Source organism: Emys orbicularis, chromosome 1 (assembly GCF_028017835.1).
Source record: "Emys orbicularis isolate rEmyOrb1 chromosome 1, rEmyOrb1.hap1, whole genome shotgun sequence".
NCBI lineage: Eukaryota > Metazoa > Chordata > Testudines > Emydidae > Emys > Emys orbicularis.
In genome coordinates this window covers 39255534-39282116 of record NC_088683.1, presented here as the reverse complement: position 1 = coordinate 39282116, position 26583 = coordinate 39255534, and the positions used below count along the sequence as shown (strand labels likewise).

General features: G+C 41.2%; 1 protein-coding gene across 1 annotated transcript; it reads left to right on the top strand.

Moving 5' to 3' along the window:
* Positions 1-421: 421 nt before the first annotated feature.
* Positions 422-21030, top strand: ALG12 (ALG12 alpha-1,6-mannosyltransferase). The gene is made up of 10 exons (XM_065405405.1): positions 422-457; positions 7909-8114; positions 8284-8416; positions 9369-9542; positions 11369-11563; positions 12731-12834; positions 14026-14249; positions 15702-15871; positions 16074-16149; positions 20264-21030. Exons 2-10 carry the CDS (start codon positions 7953-7955, stop codon positions 20493-20495), a joined length of 1470 nt encoding a protein of 489 aa, XP_065261477.1. The 5' UTR covers positions 422-457; positions 7909-7952; the 3' UTR covers positions 20496-21030.
* The last annotated feature ends 5553 nt before the right edge of the window (positions 21031-26583 follow it).

Sequence of the window (26583 nt, the reverse complement as noted above, 5' to 3'; positions counted from 1 at the left end):
AACCAGCGAACCAAGCCAAGCCACACCGGCCGGGCCCAGCTGCTGCCCCCATTCGGATTTCCGCGTCAGCTTCACGCGTACTCCAGCCCCGGCGCCCATTGGAGCAGACAGTGAGCCCGAAGGAACGTGGTCCAATCAGAGCTCGCCACGCTCGGGGCCAATGAGAACCCACGTGTAGGCCCAGGGCGGGGATGGGCAGGAAGCCACAGGAGAAAGAGCGATGGGCGGGCCCGGCTACACGCTCAGCGGCCATCTTGATTCCGGGCAGCCGGGAGCCCGGCAGCGACCTCGTACCAGTCGCCCATTTCTGTTAGAAGCTGCGTACAGGGGCTTGTATGCCTGCTGTGCTTTGCCCGAATCCAACATGGCCGCCTGGAGCCTCTTGTACGGTCAGGTGACGCCACGCTGTCACGTGCGCCCTGTGTGAGGAGGCCACGTGGCTGACGGGCTGTAGGTGGTGAGTTCAGGCGGCTGCGGAGGCAGGTTGGCCCCGGCTGCTAGGGGCGGGGGGCAGCTGGCCAGTCTGCAACCCCTTCCACACTCAGCCTTCTCCCCCGTGGGGCCCCCGTCACGCGTGGCGCCGGTGCTTCCGGGGAGGCGGGAGGGGACTCTGTGAGGAGGAGGGGGATTCGTTTGATGTGTCCTATCCACGCGTGACCGTGTGGCAGGCACGTCGCTGTGGGACACTGTACGAACTCCGCCGACTCCCTTCCCCACAGCGCGCTGCAGTTGATTGAGTGGAGCTGCCCGGCTAGCTAGGCGCCCACGGGTAGAGCTGGGGCTGCCCAGTGGAAGCAGGGGGAGGTTTTCACTAATGCGTGGAAGAGGCCAGGGGTCCCGCACGACAGCGCTGGCTGCTCGAAGAATGCACACGCCGTAATAATAAATAATGTGCAGCAAGGGGCCCATCTGGACATGTCTCACCCCTGCCAGCATGGGAGAGCGACTAAACTGGGTCACTGAGGAAGCTGGGTGGAGGGTGTAGGGAATCTAAGCACCCGGCCATGCATTTAAAATTAAACCAGGGTAAAAAAATGACTTTATATTTATTTTTATTACAAATATTTGCACTGTAAAAAGCAAAAGAAATAGTATTTTTCAATTCACCTAATACAAGTACTGTAGTGCAATCTCTTTATCATGAAAGTTGAACTAACAAGTGTAGAATTATGTACAAAATTATGTACAAATATAACTGCATTCAAAAACAAAACAACGTAAAACTTTAGCGCCTGTAAGTCCACTCAGTTCTACTTCTTGTTCAGTCAATTGCTCAGACAAACAAGTTTGGTTACAATTTTCAGGAGATAATGCTGCCTGCTTCTTGTTTACAATGTCACCTGAAAGTGAGAACAGGTATTTGCATGGCACTGTTGTAGCCTGCGTCGCAAGATATTTATGAATCTTCAGCGCAGCTGACACGTATGTCCCTTCATGCTTCAACCACCATTCCAGGGGACATGCGTCCATGCTGATAACGGGTTCTGCTCGATAACAATCCAAAGCAGAGCGGATCAATGCACGTTCATTTTTATCATCCTAGTCAGATGCCACCAACAGAAAGTTGGTTTTCTTTTTTGGTGGTTCAGGTTCGGTAGTTTCCTTATCGGAATGTTGCTCTCTTTAGACTTTCGAAAGCATGCTCCACACCTCATCTCTTTCAGATTTTGGATGGCACTTCAGATTCTTAAAGTGGGTTGAGTGCTGTAGCTATTTTTAGAAATCTCACATTGGTACTTTCTTTGAGTTTTGTCAAATATTCTGTGAAAGTGTTCTTAAAAAGCACATGTGCTGGATCATCATCTGAGACTGCTATAACATGAAATATGTGGCAGAATGTGGGTAAAACAGAACAGGAGACAAACAATTCTCCCCCAAGGAGTTCAGTCACAAATTTAATTAACACATTATTTTTTTAATGAGCATCATCAGCATGGAAGCATGTCCTCTGGAATGGTGGCAGAAGCATGAAGGGGCTTATGAATGTTTAGCATAGCTGGCACGTAAATACCTTGCAGTGCTGACTATAAAAGTGCCATGCGAACGCCTGTTCTCACTTTCTGGTGACATTGTAAATAAGAAGCCGGCAACGGTATCTCCCGTAAATGTAAACAAGCTTGTTTGTCTTGGTGATTAGCTGAACAAGAAGTTGGACTGAGTGGACTTGTAGGCTGTAAAGTTTTACATTGTTTTGTTTTTGAGTGCAGTTACATAACTAAAAAACCCCTACATTGTAAGTTACACACTTTCACGATAAAGAGATTGCAGTATGGTACTTGTATGAGGTGAATTGAAAAATACTATTTATTTTGTTGATCATTTTTACAGTGCAGATATTTGTAATCAACAATATGAAGTGAGAACTGTACACTTTGTATTCTGTGTTGTAATAGAAATCAATATATTTGAAAAAACCATCCAAAAATATTTAATAAATTTTATTTGGTATTCCATTGTTTAACAGTGAGATTAATCGTGATTAATTTTTTTGATCACAATTTTTGAGTTAATTGTGTCAGTTAACTGTGATTAATCAAGAGACCTAATATTTTGATAACCTGGTTATCCCCATTGTCTGAAGAAATCTTAAAAGTTTTCTTCTCAGATTTGCAGTCCAGAATTACAGCCTTCTTTCTTTGATTTCCCCGAACTCAAGAGATGTTAAAACCTAGAAAGACTAGTATGATGTGCACCACATCACCTCACTTTGTAATGAACCCACCCCCTCCCTGGGGAAAAAAAAAGAAAAAGCCTGGTATAGGCCTTCTGAGTTTAAAAATACTTTTAAGGGCACCTTCAAAACACATTGTCAAAACACCTGATACAGCTCAAGTAAAGAAAATGATCCTTATTGTGGCAAATCCCAAAGGGATGTACCTTCCTTGCAGCATCCTAATTCTGAATGCACTTAGAGTTAAATAAAAAAGAAAAGAAAACCTCTTTGTTAAAATGTTAATGTTGCAAAACCAAGCACTCTAAAGTTGATTGTACAGGCAATCCTAACTCAGCTCATTGATGGGTATGTAGTCTTTAATTACATGATCACTTACTATTTTTTCTACGAGACCTCTGCTCCCATCCAGTGCATTGTGAACAATGCTTTGGGTAGAAATCAAGGTTATGTAGTGAATGAAGGTCTGTAGGACCACTGACTCATTTGTTGTAGAAGTTGGAAGGTGAGTAGTGAATGAGGCAGGGGACTGCAGGAAGAGAAAGGATGGTCTCATGGTTAAGGCAGTTGAATGGGACCCTGGATAATTGGATTCTGTCCCTGCCTCTGCCAGAGAGCTCCTATGTGATGCCAGGCAGGTCACTTAAACCAAACTTTTCAAAGGTAGTCACTAATTGTGTGTTCCTCATTATTCTTGTTGTTCTGTGGAAAAAAAGTAGAGTATGATCAGTAATTAAAGGCTGTATCATAATGCACATGCATCAGGATGCACATGCATCGGGGGGCAAATTTAGGATTCATAAGCAATTTTAATACTAGGTTTCAGAGTAGCAGCCATGTTAGTCTGTATCCGCAAAAAGAACAGGAGTACTTGTGGCACCTTAGAGACTAACACATTTATTTGAGCATAAGCTTTTGTGGGCTACAGCCCACTTTTTTGGATGCATAGAATGGAACATATATTGAGGAGATATATATACACATACAGAGCATGAAAAGGTGGGAGTTGTCTTACCAACTCTGAGAGGCCAATTAAGTAAGAGAAAAAACTTTTGAAGTGATAATCAAGTAATCAAATAATTTTAATACTGGCATTTCCTAACTTTTAAGTGCTTAAGTTTGCAACTTTTGACACAACTATGGTAAAAGTATGTTAATTTCCTAAATTGTAAACAAACCTTATCTTAGTTCCTCCTGTTCCTATGACACACCGGGCTGTCCAGTTCCTCCATTCATTACAGTCATTCACTAGCTGTGGTAGATCTCAAGTGATGCCAGCACATTCAGTATCCTCTGTCACTGTCTTCTGCCAGTTCTTCCTTGGCCTTCCTTGCTTTCTCTTTCCTCCCTCGGGTACTCTTGGTTTAGCTTGTCTCCCATCTTTCAGAGCTGTGACTTGTTCTTCTTGAGATGTCTTTCACTATTCTGTAGAGCAGCTTTAAATCTCCCCTCTGTGCTGCTACTGCTGCCTTATAGTCTTCTGCTGAACCCAGGCAATTCTATCTTGTCCGCAGCTGTCTTTTTTTTTTGTCCTTTTCTCTGTATCTTGCATCCACCTCTAAGAGTTCTGCCTGTATCTTGCACTGTTCCTTTTTGGTCTTCAGAGCTTTCAGATCATCAGTTGCTTCCCATGTTCCAGATATAATCCATGCATCTTTCTTCAGCCCCCTTTGGTGGCCTGCTACTTCCTCTGCTGTCTCAACTACCATCTTCTTCCAGTTTGGCATCTGTCTTCCAGACTTTCATCAGTCTGGTCCTATAAAACAGTAGAATAGTTAAGTGCAATCTGGAAATTGATCTGTGTTTTTTTTTTTTTTGTTATTGAACTTCTTTATTGCTATAACATTCTTGTTTCCATCTTTGTGGGTTTAGTGAGTCTAAGTTGTAATGTGGCCATTCAAATATAATGATCTGAGCCAACATCTGCTTCTCTGCTGACTCTGACATCCCTCCTGGAAGATGCCCATCTCTTAGATATATACACATGGTCTGTCTGTTTGATAGTTGCATTCTCTAGTGATCTCAGTGAGCTTTTGAATCCTCTTGTTCTGGAAGAGATTTTTAGGGTGTTTGTGCCACAGAGATTCAAGAGTCGTTCACCATTATCAGTTTGGATGCCTGCTGCTGCTGTGCCCATTACTCCTTCCCATCCAGTATAGGTGTTGCTGATTTATGCATTGAAGTTGCCTATCATTAGCTTGATGTCATGAATAGGCATATCATCCGATACTTGGTGCAGCTTGCAGATGGTGGGAGACCCTGGCGATGCCCAGTTATCTATGCTGGGTGGTTTATACACAGGTTCCAGGTTCCTAATCCTTGCAAAGAGGGACCCCGCCCTTTGTGGGCCTTCTTAAATTTCTTCTGATGGGGGATCAAAAGGAAAATTAAATGTCTCAGCAGTACACCCGAGAATATCTTCTTCATAGACCCAACTCAAAAGGAAAAAGGCAGACAATACCGTCTTACTTCAGGATAGTCTGCTTAGCAGTTTTCAACAAGTCATTCTGGCTGGGCTACTGAAATCAGGGTCACTCTGTCAGGCTTACCCTGGGAGTTCACTGTACTCCTCCTAGACTAGGGAGTAGATATCTCCTGGATGGGAGTTCCCCTTGTGGCTTCAGGCGTTGCTCCAGCTGTTTCCTGCTCAAGATGATCTTGCCCCACAGCTGCTTGCAGTTTCCTCCTTTTTAATGGCCTCCTCCTTACCATTCAGGATTGGCAGGGGGAGGGGTTAGCCCTGCACATAGGGTCTCTCTGATGCCTTCCTCATGTCTTATTTATAGTCTAGCTGTTGTTAATCTGTTGTTCACTGGCTCCCAAGCCAGAGGGTCTTCACTGTGATATTATCTAGCATAATTTATACACCTCTTTATGCATTCATCTTCCTGAGTATAAGATTGTAGCCCCAGCCACCATCTTTCCACTCCCTGCCCATCTTGTCTCATTGTTCAGATGGTACTTCTTCATTTCTTGTGTAACTTGTGCCAGCTTTCCTGTACTATACAAAGTATATACATTCCACATGCCTATTCTGGTTACAGATTTGGTTATCAGGATTCAGTATCTTGAGATCTCAGCTTTCTTTTGGCTTTTGCTGATAACTGTCATACTTGGGTTTTGACCTCCATCTTTACCTACCATTCTCAAATTTCGGTTTGACTGAACTGTTTCAGTTGCATTACGGTTTTACCTGAATGGGGAGCAAACCTAACTGCAGAACCCTCCTCTTTTATCCGGGCTTCGGAATGGCATTGTTGCTAATATGTGGCAGTGGCAAAAGTTACAAACCAAGAAAAATGGGGAAAAAATTCTTTTGTGTAAAACCAAACTGACTTCTGGATGTATCATCAACAACGTTGGAACCTTTAGTTTTACAGTACAGACCTCTGGGGTAACACAATAATTGGTAGTAGGTTGTCATTTTCTCTACAGTAGAGGGAAATGAGACACACACTTTGCCAGTGGGTTTCACAGGTATTTGCTGACAGCAGAGGAATGGTCAGATTCAGGAATCCTGGGGTCAATTCCAGGTTCTCAAGTGTACATGTTCTAGTAGTTACAGACCATTATACCTCTGATCCCTTCTATTTCTGCCCCTCGTTCTGTCTGGTCCCTGTCCCAGTCTTCCTTTTGGCTGGTGTGTTGGTCTCCCCTCTCTGCTCTTCTCCCTTCTGCATTCCAGTTAAGTTACCTCCCTCTCTTCTATACTGCCTGGGTGCTATCAGGGGGCATTGAGAGCACATTAGAGAGGGACTCCTTGCTCACAGTTCCAGTGTATGGCACCACAGTGGCCCATGGCAGTCAGGAGGAGCAATTACAAAGAAAGTTCTGCTCAGCACTCACATTCCGAGTGTCATCAGCAATGGTGTAGTCCTAAACTGCAGTGTCTCCGCACCAGCCTGATCCTTTACGCCTCATGCTGCTCTAACTCTGCCCCCACTCTGTAAGGGATGGTGCACAGTGGTGTAGCAGAGCCAGAACGCCATGCTGGTGCATTCCAGTTCCACTACGCCACTATTCCTCAGTTGCTCTGTGGGGATGCAACATGTGCCGCCTAGTCAGCACGTAGGACAGGGATCGGCAACCTTTGGCACGCAGCTTGCCAGGGTAAGCACCCTGGCGGGCTGGGCCGGTTTGTTTACCTGCCACGTCCGCAGGTTCGGCCAATCGTGGCTCCCACTGGCCGCGGTTCGCCACTCCAGGCCAATGGAGGTGGTGGGAAGTGGAAGCCAGCACATCCCTCAGCCTGCGCCGCTTCCCGCTGCCCCCATTGGCCTGGAGCGGCAAACTGCGGCCAGTGGGAGCCGCGATCGGCCGAACCTGTGGACGCGGCAGGTAAACAAACCGGCCCGGCCCGCGTGCCAAAGGTTGCTGATCCCTGACGTAGGAGATGTGGTGGGGAGGGAGAGGGGTTGGAGTGGGACATGATGTCTGCAGACAGAATCTGCAGAGAATTTAACTACCACGCTCTAACATCCCCCAACTGAGCATGGGTGAATTATGATTTCCAGAGCTGTATAACTTGGGCAAATTTGAGTGGATTTTCATGGGAACAGCAAAAGGCACATTCCTGGCACCAGGATGAGCTTCAGTTGTAAGAATTTTTTAAACATGGGGAAAATATATTGTTTTGCCCTAATTTTGTTCTTGTAAACATCTGAACTGTTTTTCCGGAAACTGCCTCAGAAATAAGCTTGTCTCTGTCACCAACAGAAGTTGGTCCAATAAAAGATATAACCTAACTTACCTTGTCTCTCTAATATCCTAGGACCGACATGGCTACAACAACACTGCATGCAATCATTAAAGTCAGGCTATTTCACACCACAGGGAGGAGCAAATTACAAAGATATGGGACCCGCACAGAAAACACTGTGCCACCAGCTCCTTCTCTTTTATGCTTGTGGTGGCAGTATGCTATGTGGAGAAAAGTTGTCTCTTACGGTAGAGCATAAGACATTAAGGCTTTATAGATCAAAGCCAAAACCTTAAACTTCAGGCAGTCAATGCAAATCATGGAACATTGGCTGAGTATACTCTTGGCAAGATACTCCACTTTGTTAGTATATATGAAAACCTGATTGATTATTTGATCTGTTAGTCATGCACTAGGCTACATGTACAGTAGCATTGTCTTTCCCTTTATATTTTAATAAAATGCATTAGTCTCCCCTTTTCCCCTTGTAGGCACATTGTCATGATGTTAATATGATTTCATTTTTTCCCCTTGTCAGCTTTGATCTCTGATAACAGACTATATGTGGATTTCACATCCAGCATGGCTGAGAAGAGGAGTACAGGTGGACAGTCACTCCTGCTGTTGCTGATCATTGCTGTGGCCTTTGCACATTTAACTGTCTGTCCATTTACAAAAGTGGAGGAGAGTTTCAACCTCCAAGCCATCCATGACATTGTGTACCACAGACTGGACTTGGAGAAGGTGAATAGGAATTTATGGTCTGTTCAAGATAACCATCTCTCTCTTTCTTGACCAGCACAAATGCAACATGAAGCATAAGAGCATTATTTATCTAGTTCTGCTACAATCATCTGTTCTTAGATGTTATTTCTAGCTTGCCTCTCTTACTGAGCCTTTCTTTTCTTTGCAGTACGACCATCATGAATTTCCTGGAGTTGTCCCAAGAACATTTCTTGGACCAGTCTTTATTGCTGCGCTTTCCAGCCCAGCTATATTCGTGCTGTCAAGGTTGCAAATGTCCAAGTTTTACTCCCAACTGATAGGTATGAACCTTAAATCAGGTCTGAAAGGAGATCTTGTACAGTGCTGTATTCTGCAGTACTGGTCTGTAACACTGTTGTAAGATATAGTGTTTTTGATCAATGCTAGAGAATATGGTAGTATATTTATTTTATAAGTGAACTTGCAAGACTGGAGTTGTTTAACTTAATGCTAACTTAAAGGTTCCACCATCCTTTTTGGACCAGGTAAACAACACAAAGAAAGTTATACTAAAGTAACAGAGTTCTAACAGAAAACTGAGGGAATGGGGGAAGGGAATTCAGAATTCACTTCCAAGATTTTCTGCATATATTGTATTTTATTTAGACATACCAGCATCTACCGGTAGTCTGATGGGTCTGTCTACCTGCTAGATAGTCAGCCACACCCACCCACCCACCCACCCACACCCTGGGGGCTGGGGACCAGGGAAGTGTTTGTCTCTCTTGGTCCTCCTTCTCTGAATGAGCTGGGTCCTCACTTATATCTTCCTGCTGGGAATCAGCGCCAATCATTGGCTGCTGCTTAGCTGGATTTGGTCACTCCCAGCACCTGTCTTCTGGGCTTCTCCTTTGGCCAGGGCTTGCTGCTCCCTGGCTCCGCAGGCCCTTAAAGGGGCAGACCACCCTGCTACACCACCCCATGTAACATCATTCACAGAACTCAACCCCTTCGATACTGAGTCACAATCAAACAAGGATGGATTGCATTGGAAACACTACCTTAGATACTTTTTTCTTTTAAGTCTGATCTAAAATATTGTATTGTAACATAATTTGCCTGTTTCTTTATACACTCCTTACCCCATCTTTTAAATATTGCACTACTTAAAATATTCTTTGTATTTGTGCAATAGTAATTTAATATTTGTTAACATTCCTCTTTGTTGTTGCCTCCATCAATAAGCAACCTGACATTGCTTTCTTATCTATACTTTTTTTTTCCTCACAAAAGTCCGAGGAAGTCTGGGGCTTAGTGTGATTTATGCACTATGGAAATTAAAGAAAGAAGTTAGAAAGCAGTTTGGATCAACTGTATCAACGATCTTCTGTCTAATAACTGTTACGCAATTTCATCTAATGTTTTATTGCACTCGAACACTTCCCAATATGTTCGCACTTCCTGTTGGTAAGCATTTATTTTGAGGATGTCATTTATATTTTGAAATTATTTCTATTATTATTGATTGTGAATGCATATGGCAGGGGTGGCCAACCTGAGCCTGAGAAGGAGCCAGAATTTACCAATGTACATTGCCAAAGAGCCACAGTAATACGTCTGCAGTCCCCCATCAGCTCCCCCCGCTCCCAGCGCCTCCTGCCCACCGGCAGCCCCGCCAATCAGCGCCTCCTCCTCCCTCCCCGCACCTCCCGATCAGCTGTTTCATGGTGTGCAGGAGGCTCTGGGGGTGAGGGGGGGGGGAGGAGGAGCGAGGGCTCGGCAGGCTCAGAGGAGGTGGTGGGAAAGGGTGGAGAGGGGGCAGAGCAGAGCCAGGGATTGAGCAGAAAGTACCCCCCAGCACACTGGAAAGTTGGCGCCTGTAGCTCCAGTCCCGGAGTCGGTGCCTGTACAAGGAGCCGCATATTAACTTCTGAAGAGCGACAGGTGGCTCCGGAGCCACAGGTTGGCTCCTGGCATATGGACAAATTAATGCAGTCAGACCAAGTTAATGTATATATGCTTGATGGCTGGACTGTGTGGCAAGGAATCTGGAGAACTGTGGTTGTATGTTTTATAGCATATGTGTTAAAATAATTTGTTAAACTGAAGTTGTATTTAAGTTGAATATATAGGGAGTTTACCAAGTGACTTTGATTAAGTAGAGATTTGACTACATTCATTTTATTTATAAAACATGCGGCCATTGCACAGCCTCTGGACATTCTTGCAGTTTAATAATCTGTAATAAAGGTAAAGCTAGTCTGTGCAGGAGACAGAGCTACCTCAGGGGCCAGTCCAAGACTATGCAATGAACTCCCTTCCGAAATAAGGACCATCAGAAACCTCACCACTTCCCTCCCCAAGTGCAATATGCTCTTCTTTGACTTAATCTAAATGCATTTGAAAAATAAAAAATCCCCCAAACCAGAAGATTCCACTGCACACATAATTCTCCCCCTGGAGAGAGGATGGGAGAAACAACCAGACACATGTGGCAGATATTAGTCCTGTCACTTAATGCACTACTGGAAGGTGCTCAGATGAGGGCAGTATAAGAACTATATAGAACAGAATAAAAACACATTGAATCATCAGGTGACTTCTGTACAGCAATAACCTTTTCAAAGCACTGTACAAGGTGCTGAGACTCCTAAAATACTTTTCTACTATTAGTCTTTCATATAAGCAATTGCTGTAATTTCCACATGGATGCTTTGTGATCATGACTGGTCCGCAATATGATCTTTGTTAGGATGTGGCCTGCACTATGAAAAAAGTAGAGAACCCATAGTGTATAGAGATGTGACACATGTGCAACTAGCCACCCAAATGTATTCATATTTCCTTGTTCTTAGGAGACGCAGGGTGCATTTTCTTCTTGATGCTTGGATTTGAGTGCCATTAGCATTAATGCAAGGTATGCATAGGTCATGAGAATAACAAGCACACTAGCTGTCACTGAATAAATTATAATAGTAATTACCATACCACTTAGATTCAGAAAAGCTTTCAGTACCCTGTCACGAGTAGAGTTGTTCATGTCACTCGTTAAATATACTCTCTGGGGAGGGATTCCAGACTCCTTCCTTTGTGATACATCCGTTCCTAGTTAGCTAGTGCATCAAACTAGAGTACTTTACAAAGGGCCCCATTCTGAATACCTTTCTCTGGCTTCAGTGAAAGCTTTGCTGCGGTAGGAATACTGAATATTCCAAAATGGGAGGAAATACTTGAATTAAAAAAACCTTAAAGATGTCCAGTGGTTAATATAGTGTTTTTATATCTTTTTACAGTTCTCTTAGCACTTACATCTTGGATACAGCAAAAGCACGGACCATTTATTTGGTTCTCAGCACTGGCAATTATTGCTTTTAGATCAGAGCTCTGTATCTTCTTAGGCCTCATGCTTCTGGTGACATTACTAAGTAAAAGAATCTCCATTTTAAAGATGCTTTCCCATGCTGTTGCTGCTGGCGTTGTTTGGTTGGGTAAGTGCTAACTTTTTTTCATTTAATTTAATATCTAATATTTCCTCTTTTTTCTAAGGTCTTCTTTTATTTAAAAATATGCATGCAGTAAAACTTACTTAATAGAAAGTGAAAGTTAAGAATAAATTCCCTCTATTTTCACCACAAGAAAGCTAGTGTATTCATTAAACTGGTGAAATTTTACTCTGGGAGAAATGCATGATATTTAGCAAAAATCTTAGGACCATATTGTCTCCTAAACAAAAGGAACTAATGTAGTGGCCAGAAAATGCTGCATGTTTCAACTTGCAAAGTTTCCTAGAGTGCGCTGTTATGGTAAGGTAAGATGGAGTTTCCCACTCACAACAGTCAGGGGGGTTGGCCATCATTACCATGAAATGGCCTGAAATCTACCACCCTTAACAAGCTCAGACTGGGAATGAGATGTAATGTGATGTGACACAAGATGATATTGAGGAAGACGGAAGGAGGCTTACACAAATCAGGTTCTAGGGATAGTTGAGTTGCCTGGTACATGGTATGTTCCCATCCTTTATTATTTCATTTCTTTAATTTGAATAGATTAGGTGTTGGTCACTGCTGAAAGACTGTGAAATCGCCTGGGTCTTAAGCCATCTGTGGAGGGCTGGAGCATATGTATGTAGATTATTGAGCCTCCTCATGGCAACATGGCTCTCTTAAAAAGCATGCTCTCAGAGTCTGCCTGATGTTGGTTGCATCAATACACTGCCATTTTAGGGGCAGCGGGGAGGGTGTTACAGCATGGAGAGGAGAAGCAGTGTAAGATCATTCTGAGCACATCAGCATTCACTTACTCTGCATTACCTAATGGCACTGTGAGATGGAGGATGCTACAGAGAGAAGCCACTCCCTGCTCCACATCCTTCCTGACCCACAGTCCAGACTGTTGTTCACACTGGACATACAGGAAGAACACAGTATGAGTCTCTCTCTAATTGTGCCTGTGATTTCTACAATGAAATGCAAACTGTGCAACCACCTGTCACATTTCTATGTCAGCACAAGACTCAGAGTCTGACCTGGCTCCCAGTGGTTTTGATTGGGATTAGATCAGGCTCATAGGGTGTCCCAGTCTATGTTCATCTCTTAGGCAAATGTTCAGCTTGGATGAGCTCCTCAGTCTAAGATATTTTTTTCTTCTTCTAGGACTAACAGTTGCTGTGGACTCTGTGTTTTGGAGGCAGCTTCTATGGCCAGAGGGGAAAGTGCTTTGGTATAATATAGTTTTAAATAAAAGTTCAAACTGGGGAGTATCCTTTAAGTATATATAGAAAATAAAGACATGGCCTTATGTCAGCTAAACGAAATATTTGTATTGATTTATTCATGGGACTCAGCTGTGAATGATTGAAATGTTTGGCATCAATGACAGAATTCAGTTGAAATTTACCTTGTGGGGTCCAATTCCAAGACATACCTCTCTCCTGTGCTCCTCTTGGTGCCTGCTCCTGCCCCATTAAAGTCAAAGAAAGCTTTTCCATTGACTTCCATGGGCACAGGATCAAGCTCTTTGTGCAGTCCTGCATTGTCCTTCAATCTCTTCACTGCCTTATTTTTCCCTCTTCTCTCCCTCTTGGTTGTGAATTCCACTGTCCTCCCTGTCACCTAGGCCTTGGGCTGCATCTACACTGGCAAAAACAGAACCCATCATTCCTCGCCAGTGCAGTGGTGGCAACAGCGGTTGCAGCTGTAATACAGGCAGCGACTAAGAGTAGGGTTAGGTGATCCAGTTGCAAAAACATCTGAATCCTGTCTATGCTGTAGCTTCTCCTGCTGGTAGCACCAGTGGAACAACCCTGATATATATATATATATTTTAAGGGCACAACTTTTCCTATGTAGTCACGGCCTTGGTGTCATATTAACTCACCACCACCCCAGGCAGTTATTCCTTTACAAAACCTCTACAATTTGCCCTTTCCTTTTTGTATTTACTGCTAAGGGCCTGATTTGAAAATCACTCCTTGACTCCTCCTCTCTTACCTCATTACCTCTAACCTTGAAAAGAGAAGAGGGCTTTTCATGGGAGTGCATTTTATCTCTCTATCCCCTTGAATCCAGCTCCCTTTCCGGCAACAGTTTGACTTGCTACCCACTTCTCATTGTCTAACTATTTAACATTCCCAGCACAGCGTTTGCAATAGGAAGAGAGTGGGAAAAGACCAGTGGGTCACTGACTGCAATTGCAAGGGCAGCTGAGTACAAAGGGTGGGGGAGAAGGGAAGCTGTAAAGTCCAGGAGCATTTAAAAGAAAAAAGAAAAAAGAAAAAAGATGTTTTCAAATTACTTTGAAATAATTTGGAACAATGTGATAGCTGTAAACTAAATAAATTTATTGCATACTTGCAAAAGTTTGGCAGAATATCTGAAAAGATAAAGTTATTTTAACCCAGACATTTGCTGATAACAGTAACATCCTTAACTCCCTTTTCATCTTAAAGACTTCTCCCTTCTTGTGGTATTTCTATTCAGCCCTGCCTCGTGCTTTGGGATGCAGCATTATATTTGTGCCTCTAGGTGCAGCAGACAAAAGGACTCGGGTATTAATTCTACCAACGCTGGGTTTTATTTTTTTGTATTCCTTTCTCCCACATAAAGAGCTGCGGTTTATCATATACACTTTCCCCATCTTCAACATAGTGGCTGCCAAAGGCTGCACACGAATGTAAGTTCAGAGTAATGCTTCTTGAAAAGATTATTCTCAGTTCAAAACTTGTTAGTAGCTTACAAGATGCTGGTCAGTTCTTTTGTCACTTAGAGGAGAAAGGGAGATTAAATGTAATGTGCTAGCCAAAGGAGGGCATGTGATAGGGCCAGATTCTGTACCTGAATTGTTGTGGCCAGCAGTGGCAGCACAGGTTGGAAGTTGGCTGCCTTATACTAGCTCAGCACAAAGCTCTGAAGGTTCTCCCTAGCAAGAGCCACAGTGGGGTGCTCTAGGATTGGACTATGGGGCATGGGCCACTCTTTTATGAGCATCCTTCTTCTAACCTAGCAATGCCCCAGGAACATGTTATTTGGGCACCCAGCAGGAGTAAGATGGGGGGCAGGGCTGGGCTTTGGATTGCGAGCTGCCAGCCAGAAAATGGAAGTAGTTTAGCACAATGGTTCTCAACCTGTTGTCGGACTATGTTTAAGGGGTCTGCAAAAGACTTGGACTGAAAACTGATAGAATTCAACAGGCAGTAGATCTCCAAAGATGTCCACGCCTCCATTCAAAATTTCCAAACTGGTCTGCACCTCCATTCGAAAATTTGCAGGGGTCCACAAATGAAAAAAGATTGAGAACCACTGGTTTAGCACTCTCTTTGCAATACATATGTGAACCTGTTTGGGAAAGCTTTTGTTACAGTTCCAGAATTTGGCCCATAGTCCTAGCCTTGTAACCAGATAGTTAAAATATCATTTATTAAATAAGTCATCAGTTAAGGCCGGAACTGTTACAACACTATAAATAAAATGGGATAGCTATTGTCTGACCATCATTAAAATGATTTATTAGAAATCTTATTTTATATGCTGTATAAATACAGGTTTTTGTTCTCCTTGATGAACGTGTGACTCCAGTTAATGAAAGTTATAAGTAGATATCTGCAGCAAGTTGTACCCCCAGCATAGTGTTATAATTCAGTTAATTTCACCCACAAGAGAAAGGGAACACTGTATAGCTGTACTGCTTATTACCTTACTCAGGAGACTACTTAGTGCTAACATTTAACTATAGTGTTTATCTTAAAGAACTGAATTTAGTTGTTTAGATAAACAAATTAAAGTGAAATTCCAAAGTGCTTTGGAGAATTGTATATTTATTTCTATAGCTAAAGGTTAAAAACTCAGAAGTGTTAAAGGGTTATATTCTGAATATTTTATTATTCGTTGTAATTGTAACTATTAATTTGTCATTAAAAATAATTCCTTTAGAATTGGGGGAAAGAAATGCAGTGTTATAATTTTTTCATTAATATAATAGAACTTGCAGGCATCCTCACTCTTGCTTTTGTCCAACAGTGAAACTTTTTATTTTTAAAATGTTCTGCCCCAATAACTACAGTACTTACAAAATGTAAACGCATGATCAACAGCTAATTTTCATTCTGGTTTTTTTACCCCTTCACAGTTTGCATAACTACAAAAAATCCTGGCTATATAAACTAGGATCGCTGTTGGTTATGACACATCTCCTTATTAATGCTGCTTATTCAGGAACATCATTATATGTTTCACATTTCAACTACCCTGGAGGAGTTGCAATACAGAAATTACATGAGTTGGTGCCTTCAACAGCAGGTATGTAAAGTTGGTTCGAATGTTAAGCAGTGTTCATCTAACTTCAGTTTTGAGGACTCTTTGCTATACATTTCTCATAAATACATTAGATATTGTTTATTTTGGAATATTTACATGCATCTTTATGGTTATTTAGCTAATTAGTCACTTAGAGGTGTACTGTAGTTACAAGCATTTTGAAATAGTATTGTTTTTGTTGTAGATGTCTCTGTCCATATTGATGTGGCTGCTGCACAGACTGGAATTTCTCGATTTTTGGAAGTCAACTCGAATTGGAGGTATGTCATGAGCAAGGGGTTTTTGTCAAGACAGTAAACATTGTTTTTCCTTCTTGTGTGCGCATGCATGCTGGCAAACCCGATGGGCACTGATTCTTACACAGTGTATGTGTTAAGTCATAATCAGGGACAATCCAAATCTTCAGGGAATTTTGGTAAAGTCTGTAGGAATTCTCCACCAAACATGGAGCGTCTGTGAAGCTTTTTATTTTCTGTTTTTCTTGGCCCATTTAGTGTTTAAGTACCAGAGATAATTTAAAGACACAAGAGGGAAAATCAAAAAATCTCTTAGCTTATTAAACTCAACTACCTTTGGGGTGACTGGATAAAAATGTGTCCTAGATAACCCTCAAAATCCTTCTTTACTTCACTGGATCTTGCAAAACACGTTGTGGTAGTCCATCACTTTTCAGCTGATGACACTAGAGTGTAAATAACCATTTATCCTGATTTTTAAGGACAGCAGCAAATATCTTAAATTGAAAAAATGTAACAAAATGTTCCGGTATTCGCATTTTCAAATATAGCCTTAGTTATGTGGAATATCCTTTCCATCATATAGAATATCAAACACAACAGTCATGCCCATGGATGAGGGCATCTACTGAGTGATTTGGGTCAGATCATCAGGAATGAAGTGGTTAACAATTTTGGCATTTAAGGGGCCCACTATTAAGATGAATAGGGGAAGTTAGTATCTCCGGATACCAGTGTTCCAGTTTCTCAGCATGCAGGCTAAAAAAGACTACAGTGCCCTTTCAATTCTCAAGGTGATCTCCACAATCATGGTCTAGGTCATTTATTTTAAAATGGAAGCTTAGTCAAAAGATATCAGCAAAAGGTGTGCAAAGGACTTGATCTTATAACTATTCAAGGCAATAGAAAAACTCCCATTGATAGAATAGGAGCAGAATTTGGTCTGAATTTAAGATAATTCCCAAATTACGTGTGCCTGGGGATTTCTACTTGGCCCAGGTCATGATTTTCAGGATCAGACTTATTGTTATTTGTGTTACTGTAATGCCTAGGAGCCCATGTTATGTACAAGGACCCCATAGTGCTAGGCATTATATATATTAAAAAAAAAAGTTGTAATTTAGTTCTTGGGGTGACCTGAGAACTCATGATTTTTGGTCAGGGAGGAGGGAAAATGAGAAGGAAGAAGCAATTAGCTTTTGACAGGAGTGCAGAAGTTAGCCAGTTTGGCACCACTTATTGTTGCTACTTTTTCTCAATCTAATGACAATACTGAATATGTTAAAGGGGACATTTCCTCACTGCTGTTCAACTCTCATGTTGGACTGCTCTTCACATGTTGGGATCTGGAGGAAGCTCTAAATCAGCAGATGAGTTATCAGAAATAATTGTACAATGTTCCCCCCATGTGGTAGGACAGATATGGTAACTAGAGTACCCCAATTCTTGTTTATTCAGCAAGCTACTTTACTCAACTATTGGACTGGACTATTTTACGTTTTCTGTATATGATGCCTAATTTTGATGAATTTTAACCAGTTTTTGCTTCCCATTGGTGGTGCAGCATAGAATGTGAGGCCATAATGTGATGGGGGGGAAAAAAGTAATAGCATTTTGTCACTCTGACAGATGTTGCAGCCTCATATGGAGGGGCAGTTTGTCCCTCACTTTGCTCATCAGAAAGGTGCCTCAAGGAAAGGCTGATTCATCATAAGGCTCAACACAGGAGAGGTCAGGGATAAACAGCAGCTGACCACCACACACACTGGCACCAGGTTCTCATCACACAGCACAATAATGCAAAGAATCAGGGTAGCTCCAGACCTTCCCACTGGCACGAGGAAGCAAGAGCCCTTCAGATGGGTAGAAAATAATTTACTGTCTTCACAGACTGTAGACATAAAGGGATAATCACATTTATGGATAGAGTGGCTAAGCAGACTGATGATTCATCAGGATAACTGCAGTGTATAACTAGCAGTGTTTTGAAGTGGCATGCCCAGATATTCTATTTGCCTCAAGACAAATGCAGGAATTCCATTATCTGCCTTCAAAGAGAGACTGAAAGAAACTTTATGGAGATTCTAACACTGGATGGGTCTATAATCTTGTTTGCCTTTCCTCCATTAGCATGAACTCTTTGAAACAGGATGAAAGGTGCTGTATGAGCATAAGGTATTATTTTAAAATAATATTCAGGGAAGCTTGCATCATAATGATAGCTCTTTTACTAGCCCAGAGAGAGACTATGGGATTGGAATTGGCAAGGCTGTTGGCCAGATGTCATGTTCTCTCCACCAGATGTCCCATCTCAAATGGTAGCTGGATCTGATAGTCCTTAAACTGCTTAGTCCCTAAAAGGTGGTTTCTTAGGAGAGATGATAAATATGTAGTTTGCATACATTAATGTACCATTACACAGTATATTTACAGGCTTCTTGGGATTCTACAGAATGTGCTTCATGCTGTGGCATCATCTTTGAAATTAGCGTTCTTAATGAGATTTTGCTGGAATGAAGGTTCTGTTTCTATTAACTTTTGTTATCCTTGCCCCTCTTGACTTCTCCATCACTGAGAGTTGCATCTCAGAGATGAATACTGAGGGACAAGCAGTTGCTAGGGGACAAATGTATTTCCTGTCAGTTTTTCTCATCAGCTCAATGCTCATTAATTTGATTCAGCCTCAGCAAAGATGAGGCTGATTATTTCATGTCAAAAATAAGTTAGACAGATTGATCAGAGCTGAGTTTTAGTGTTAGAGTTTTGGAAACTTTCATTCTGGAATTAAGGCCCTTCCTCTTGCTAATCCACAACTGGCAACTTTAGAGTAACCTTCGGATCCCACCAGGGAAGAAACAACTTAGATGGATTGGTGGACATACAAGTTGACACATAAGGAAGTTTGTTCATTCCCTCTTCCTTGCTGCATTGTTGCAAGGTGTAGAAGTGGGAACTCTAATTACACAAGGGAAGCAAATTGATAACTTAAACATAACTTTAGAAATTAGCTAAAAGATTTATCTATGAATCATTTATGTACAATGGAAAAGATACACATATAATGTGAAAATATAAATATTTCTTATCTTCCCACTATGTGGAACCTAATGCATCATGGTACACAGTCTCATGAAGGCTATGTTTTAACCTGAATCATTTACTTAAGAAAATAGCATTCCCTTAGGGCTATTATATTTTCATGGGCATGCTATGTTTCTATCTATCCTCCTTTAATGTATTTATCTTCCCAACAGCCCTGTGTGGTTGGGCTGTCATCTCCATTTTACAGATGGGGAACTGAGGAATGAAGCAACAAGTGGCCAGATATTTAGGTGTCTAAAGATGCAGATAGGCAATGAGGCCTAGATCCTCAAAGGTATTTAGGTACCTAACTCCTGTTGATTTCACTGAGAGTTAGGTATCTAAATGTCTTTGAAGATCTGGACCCTAGTATAATTTACATAAGTACCTCAGCAGGTTAGGTGCTTCACATGCATGCATAGGCATTTCTGTAAATCATGCCAAGTACCAATCTGCATCTTCAGGCACCTAAATGCCTTTGTAACTCTGGCCCCATGGTCACACAGGAAGCCTGTGGCAGAGCAGGAAATGGAACCCAGGGACTCCCAAGTCCTACACTAGAGCCCTAACCTGTAGGCAATTCTTCCTCGTTTTATCAGGGGGGAGATGATTCAGCACCATCATGATGTGGGGCCCCCACTGCAACTGCTTGCAAGCAATGGGAGAGTGCCCCTTCTGCAGCCTATCCCAGTTCTCCCAGAAATAAGTCAGACCCTAATGAAAGCTAGCCCACTCCCCCTCCCCTGCAAATCACAGGCCTCACTGTAAACCTTTTCTCCACAGCTTTCAAATAGAGGGGCAGAGAGGAAATATACTATGAGCAGCTCATAGATCTCTTTGGACTATCCTAGTAGCAGCAGGAAGAGTTGCTAATGCAATGTTTGACTTCCTTTAAACATTAGCACTTATTTCTGTGTCTCACATAATGAGAATTAGACTGAGAATCTTTTTGTTCCTTTTATGTTGTTTTTGATCGTACATGTCTATGCAGATAACTAGCAGAAGTTTAGTATGTTCTGAAAAGAATGCAAATAAATCCACTGCATACTCCTTACAGGTATGACAAAAGGGAAGATGTTAAACCTGGGGACCAGTTGATGCTGTCTTATACACACATTCTAATGGAAATGGATCCCATTCAAATATCTCATTACAAGACGACCCATCGGCCACTTGCACATGTATCAGGCATCAGTAGAATTGGGTTGAACCTTACCGCACTACCTCCTTTTACGTTAAACTTAAAACCAAAATTAATACTGTTAGAAAAGCTTACTAGCTCTTCTTGACCATAAAGAAGTTTTTTGACATAACTTCACTGATGGTTTGATAATCTCCACAATAACTGCAGTTTGCCTTTCTAACAATGCAATTCAGCAGCTGTGGAAAAAATACAATCTTTGTATTGATTAACTTATTTACCTAAACCTCTGCTTCTGACATAAGTTACAGAAAGCTTTCCAACGTTATGTAAATTCAATCCCCATCATGATTGAGCTGTATATTGTATGTATCTTCAAGGTCAGCATTATTAAATAAATTGATTTGATTTAGTTTGGGCCTGATTACCAATGCAATATATACATGTTTTTAAATGCCTGGTATGAAAGATATAATGGAGCAGGCGTATGCTATTCTGTGGTATTTAATCCTTGGGCATTACAGATGTGCTTGATGGTTCTACTGTATAAATTGTGATGTTTCCCACTAAATTGCTATGTGAAACTTTAATAATCTCATTTTGTATTATAGCAAAGCCACATTCATTGGAGCTTTGTCACTATACATAATTGTGCCTTGTAAACTGTTAAATAATTAAAGTTACAAGAATCCATTTGAAGAACAATTGTACTTTTTGGCAAGCACCACCTTGAGACAGAGCTGGGTATTAAAAGCGGGTTCATCACATTCTTACACTGAACATGGAGAAAGGACAACGTAGATTTCAGAGAAAAATATTTAGGATTTTGTTTAATAATCCTTCTTCCCCTCACAACCAAACTATCTTGACATGTGATAAAGACACATACCTATACAAACATTAATTTTTATAAATTTCAGGGAATTAAGTTGTCCAGGAAGACTTTGCAAATGGATATGGCTAGAACATATTTAGGAGACAAATGTACTGTATAGTATAGGTTTGATATCTCCTTATGTTTAAAGATCATACTTTGAGACTGATTCACTCAGCTTTCATGCAGTTTAGACTTTAAGCTATATAAGGTTTCACACAGACATATGATCAAAATCAGCACTGAATCCACCACCTCTCACCAGTAATTCCTGCTAAGTAAACCTGCATAGTCCACTGAAGTAAACAAGGGATGTGGTTTATCAATTAAAATTGTGACATCTTGTTTTCTTAAACATACTAGATATGGTGTGGTGAGAGGTCCAGCAGCGTATGAAAATTCAATGCCAGTGACAAGTATAAACTTGATGGAGTTTAGCAATTGAATATGTAATTCTTCCTTATTGTCTGAAAATTCAAGAGGTAAAATATTTTACTGAACAAAAAATTTTCCCACTGAAAAAGAAGCAGGTGCTCACCTTCCCACTCATGGAAGTGCATGTTTACAGTTCTAGGATTTTGTTTTCTTCTTAAGCCCCCACATAAGATTCCGGGCTCATGCATGGGAGGAACTGAGAATATTGGGTGGAGCCTGCTCCATTGTAGCAGTTCAGGCTTTCCCACGCAGTACTCTGGCAAGGCTGATTCTGCAAAACCTGTTAATCCAGTCTTTGGCCTCCCTTGAAATTGCCACTGGTGAAGTGCCATCTATTTGATTTCCCTTTGAGAAAAAACTTAACTAACTCCCTCCAGAGCCATCCTAAGCATCAAATAGCATGGGATGCACTGAAAAAAGTACATGTGCAAGCATGTAAGTTTACAAAACACAAAGGAAAGATTTGAGTGAATTCATCTTTCCAAATCTCAAAGTTCAGATTTTTTTTGGTCTTAAAGTTTTGCAAAACAGCTTCAAAGGCACCAGCATTTAGAAGAAAATCACCTGTTTTCAGGTGTATTGTTAAACAAAAAATAATCTAACTCCTATGAAACCTTAGTTTGAAAAACTTTCCATTGACTTCAGTATATTCTCCCACCCAAAAAAAAAAAAAAAAAAAGTTTTAATGAAGTAAAGATTAAGGGTGCAGTACCACAACATGCCACTGAAACAAATAAACACCCTAACTGCCACTGTAGAGAAGCAACTATATATTTTCAGATTGAAGTGGGAAGTATTGCACCATTTATTTACTACTACTATTTTTTTTTTTTAAATAGTTAGGCTTAAGTCTTTCGTCCTTTGGATAGCTTTAAGTGAGAAGTCAGTAAATAGGTGGTGCACTCAGCTATTGCTGACTGAATTTATGAACTAATTTTCCAACTTTTGTGAACGGCTAGGTATGGGGTTTTGTTTTTTGGGTGGTTGCTTTTGATTAAAACTTTAAGAAGCCCTCTGACCTAAGCTGCAGCTATCCTTAAGTTTAGAAATATACTCCGAGGAGAAATAGCACCATTGTGTGTTGCTTTCTTGATGTATCAATCAGCATACATTTAAGGCACAAACCTTGTGAGTTTTTTGCAAATATTTTTTACACTGAAAGTTATCTTTAAAAAGTTTACCATTTTGGTTAGTTTCTGTAAAATCTGAACTTGTAGGTACCATTGTTAATTAATACATAATGCTTCCAGAACATTTTAACTTCTAAAGAACACCAGACCATGTCTGCTTTCAAAATATTCTCTGTTCACAATGACGTAACATAAACCTCGTGCAGTGAAATCTTGCCAGAGATGATCGTTTGGAAAAATATACACCCAGCTTACCCGTATATGCTGCAACCTTATCTTCATCATGTCTTTTTTTGTGGATGAAATTTCCCTTTTTTTAAACTATCAGATTGGCATCAGCAGAGGATGCCTCTGCTGCAGAGCCAGGAGGCCTGTGCAAGAGAATCCTCACTGTTAGCTACCTTTGCCCTACTTTCCTCCTAAATTTAGGAGTGCTCTTCACAGCACACACTTAAACAGTAGAAGACGACCACCCCCACATGCTTTTACTTGTAGTTCTGAATGCATAGATTCCCTCTACACAAATGAGTTTAATTCTTCAAACTGCAATAAGAAAACAAAACCACAAACCAAGCATGATATCAATATAAGCAAGACTGTTTGACCACAGCTTTCACTGTTAGTGGGTTACACAACTGGTCACAGCTTTGTCTTAAATGTAGTTTGCCACTATGACTGGTTGAAGCGGGGGGGGGGGGGGGCAGGAATAAAAGCATCATTAATGAGAATCCTAACCTTAAATGTTACACTAAATTGCTTTTCTAAGGAATATAGTATTTTTGCCCTGAGATCCCCCCCGTGGTGGGTGCTGTTCCTTTTAATGTGTCACCAGTGTGTAATAGTTGAATTGCATTGCATTTGTTAATATAAAGTTACAATGAAGTGATCAAATCTGAGTACCCTAAATTTTAATATCAGATATTTTATTATAGGTGGAGCAGGTAACACTGCTTGACATCTTCCATTATATGACTGTTTTCTGTTGCTTATTACTTTGCCAAACTTTAACCATTGGGCTGAAATTTTCATGCTGGGTTTCTGCCTCAGGCTGAACTTTATTTTGGAAATTTTTTTCAGTCATTTCCAAGAAAGAGACTAAGGAAAAATACGTTTTACCTACACTAAAAAATTCTAGCAGTCTTTTCTTTGAGAAATTTACCTCCCCCATGCTTCACAGTAGGGACCTGAAATTTGGTAGGAGATGGATTTCAGAGCAGGGATTTTTGCCATCCCTTTGAAAAGCCACCTACATTTGGTCATTAGGTCTTTGAAAAGTTACTGGTCAGATATGCTCAGACTTCAAAGACTTTAATTGCTAAACACTTACAAGATTCTGTCCACTCTGAGCATACTCAAGCCTGTCACAGCTTCTAGTGCTGACCAGACTGCACATGCATCATTCTCAGAGTGACTGAGCAGGACTTGTTCCCAGCCTGAGTGAAGTCTAGACTAGAACTGAGCAGGGACCCAGTCTTTCGCATGTTCTCATTGACCCACTGTGCTGATGCCCAGGCAATGTAGAGAAGAAAGCCACCTGGACTTAAATGCAGAAGGCACAAGAACCAGACCCAGATGGGAAAGCACTAGGTTAGAACAAATTCTGTTCTCAGGTGGCCAAGTATAATTCCCATATATTTCAGTGGTGTTATTGTGCATATAGTTGAGAACAGAATTTAGTTTTAACTGTTCCATTAACAGCCTATTTTCAAAATGTTTTGGGAAGTGTCATGTAGTAACTATTAAGCCACTGGGAGAATATCTCCGCAACCTTTACTCAGGTCAAGTAGGCATACTGAAATCACTAGAAGTACTTGCAGTAAGACGCTACTCAACGTAAGGGCTACAAAATATAGCCTTTGAAATCCAGAGAGCTAAATATACCAATTAATCTCCCATATAGTGTTCTGTGCTAAAATATGATTCTGTATGTATTTTAGTCAGTTTCATTCTCACATTAAACAGGTTTTCTGAAACGAAAAAGGCAGTGTTCAATAGCACTAGAAATTGCAAATAAAATGTTTAATTTCAGAAACTGAGTTCACCATTTATAAATACACTAAAACATAGTAAATGTAAAATTAGATTAGCATAGGTACAGTATTTTAACAAAACTACAATTTTTCTAAAAAGTCATAGGCAAATGAACGACTTGCTTCCCAAAAGTATTTAATCAAACTGAAATGGGAAGATGACTCTAGTAGTTGAAAGAAAAACATGGAAAACATTGTTTAAAATTTAAATGCTGGCTATTTTTACTCTATTTTTGAAGTTTAGAGGGTTCTACAACAACTCATTTGTAGGGCCCTGCTAAATTCACAGCTATTAAAAATGCGTCACGGACTGTGAAATCTGGTCTTGTGTGTGCTTTTACCTTATGCTATACAGATTTCACAGGGGAGACCAGTGTTTCTCAAATTGGGGGTCCTGACCCAAAAGGGAGTTGCAGGGGATCACAAGGCTATTTTAGGTGGGTCGCAGTATTGCCACCCTTACTTCTGCACTGCCTTCAGAGCTGGGCAGCTGGAGAGTGGCAGCTGCTGACTGAGGGCCCAGCTCTGCAGGCAGCAGTGCAGAAGGGTGGCAATGGAGAGATAGCTCAGTGGTTTGAGCATTGGCCTGCTAAACCCCAGGGTTGTGAATTCAATCCTTGAGGAGGCCACTTAGGGATCTGGGACAAAATCAGTACTTGGTCCTGCTAGTGAAGGCAGGCGGCTGTACTCAGTGACCTTTCAGGGTCCCTTCCAGTTCTGAGATAGGTATATCTCCATACAATACATACCATATCATGCCATCCTTACTTCTCCGGTGTGGCTGGTGGCGGCTCTGCCTTCAGAGATGGGCTCCCAGCCAACAGTCTACAGCTGCCCAGCTCTGCAGGCGTAGCCACCACCAGCAGCAGCGCAGAAGGGTAGCAGTACTGCAACCCCCCCACCCCCCCAACCCCCCAACAATCTTGCAACCCCCCCACAATTCCTTTTTGGGTCAAGACCCCTACAATTACAACACTGAAATGTCAGATTTAAATAGCTGAAATCATGACATTTATCATTTTTAAAATCCTATAATAGACAGTGAATTTGATAGGGCCTACTCATTTGCATGATGGACACCAACAATTATGAATCAACCCTACTACATAAAATTCTAAGCAGTGCACCATATCCATAAGGCTATTCTTCAGAATCAGAGTTGGTTATTTTTGTCCTAGGAACTTTAAGACAATTTGTTATACCCGGCTGTAATCATGTTGGGAACCAGGGCACAATTTCTACGCCAGGGAACCCTTATAATTTTGATGCACTAAAGATTAAAAAAGGCTTTAGAACATCAGATCTTTCACTGTAAATTTCTTGCCTTTTCATACACTGCATTAAACAACAAGCATTCATTCACAAACTTTGATAAAAACTTCCAAAAAGAGCTTATATAAATACTCAGAGTATTTCTGTAATTCAGTTACAATGTAAAACCTGAATAGGAGAACAGCACATGGGAAATTTTATTACAGATTATTGTATAACTGATGTTCCATAATACCTCTAAATTTAGTTACATTTTCAAATAGTAAGTCAATAGTTTCCTGTCATAGTAAACATCTTCCATAGTAATTCTTTATAACCCTTTAAGTACTTTAGGGCTTGCAATTAAAAACTGCTAAGTAAAAAGATGGCTTGAACTCCACCTTTTATGTACAGCTTTCTTTTGACAGCTACAAAAGCTATTTTGCTGCAATTAAAGCAATGTTTAACTAAAATACAGTACCTGGTTTATGGTTTTTACATAATTGAATAAAAAAC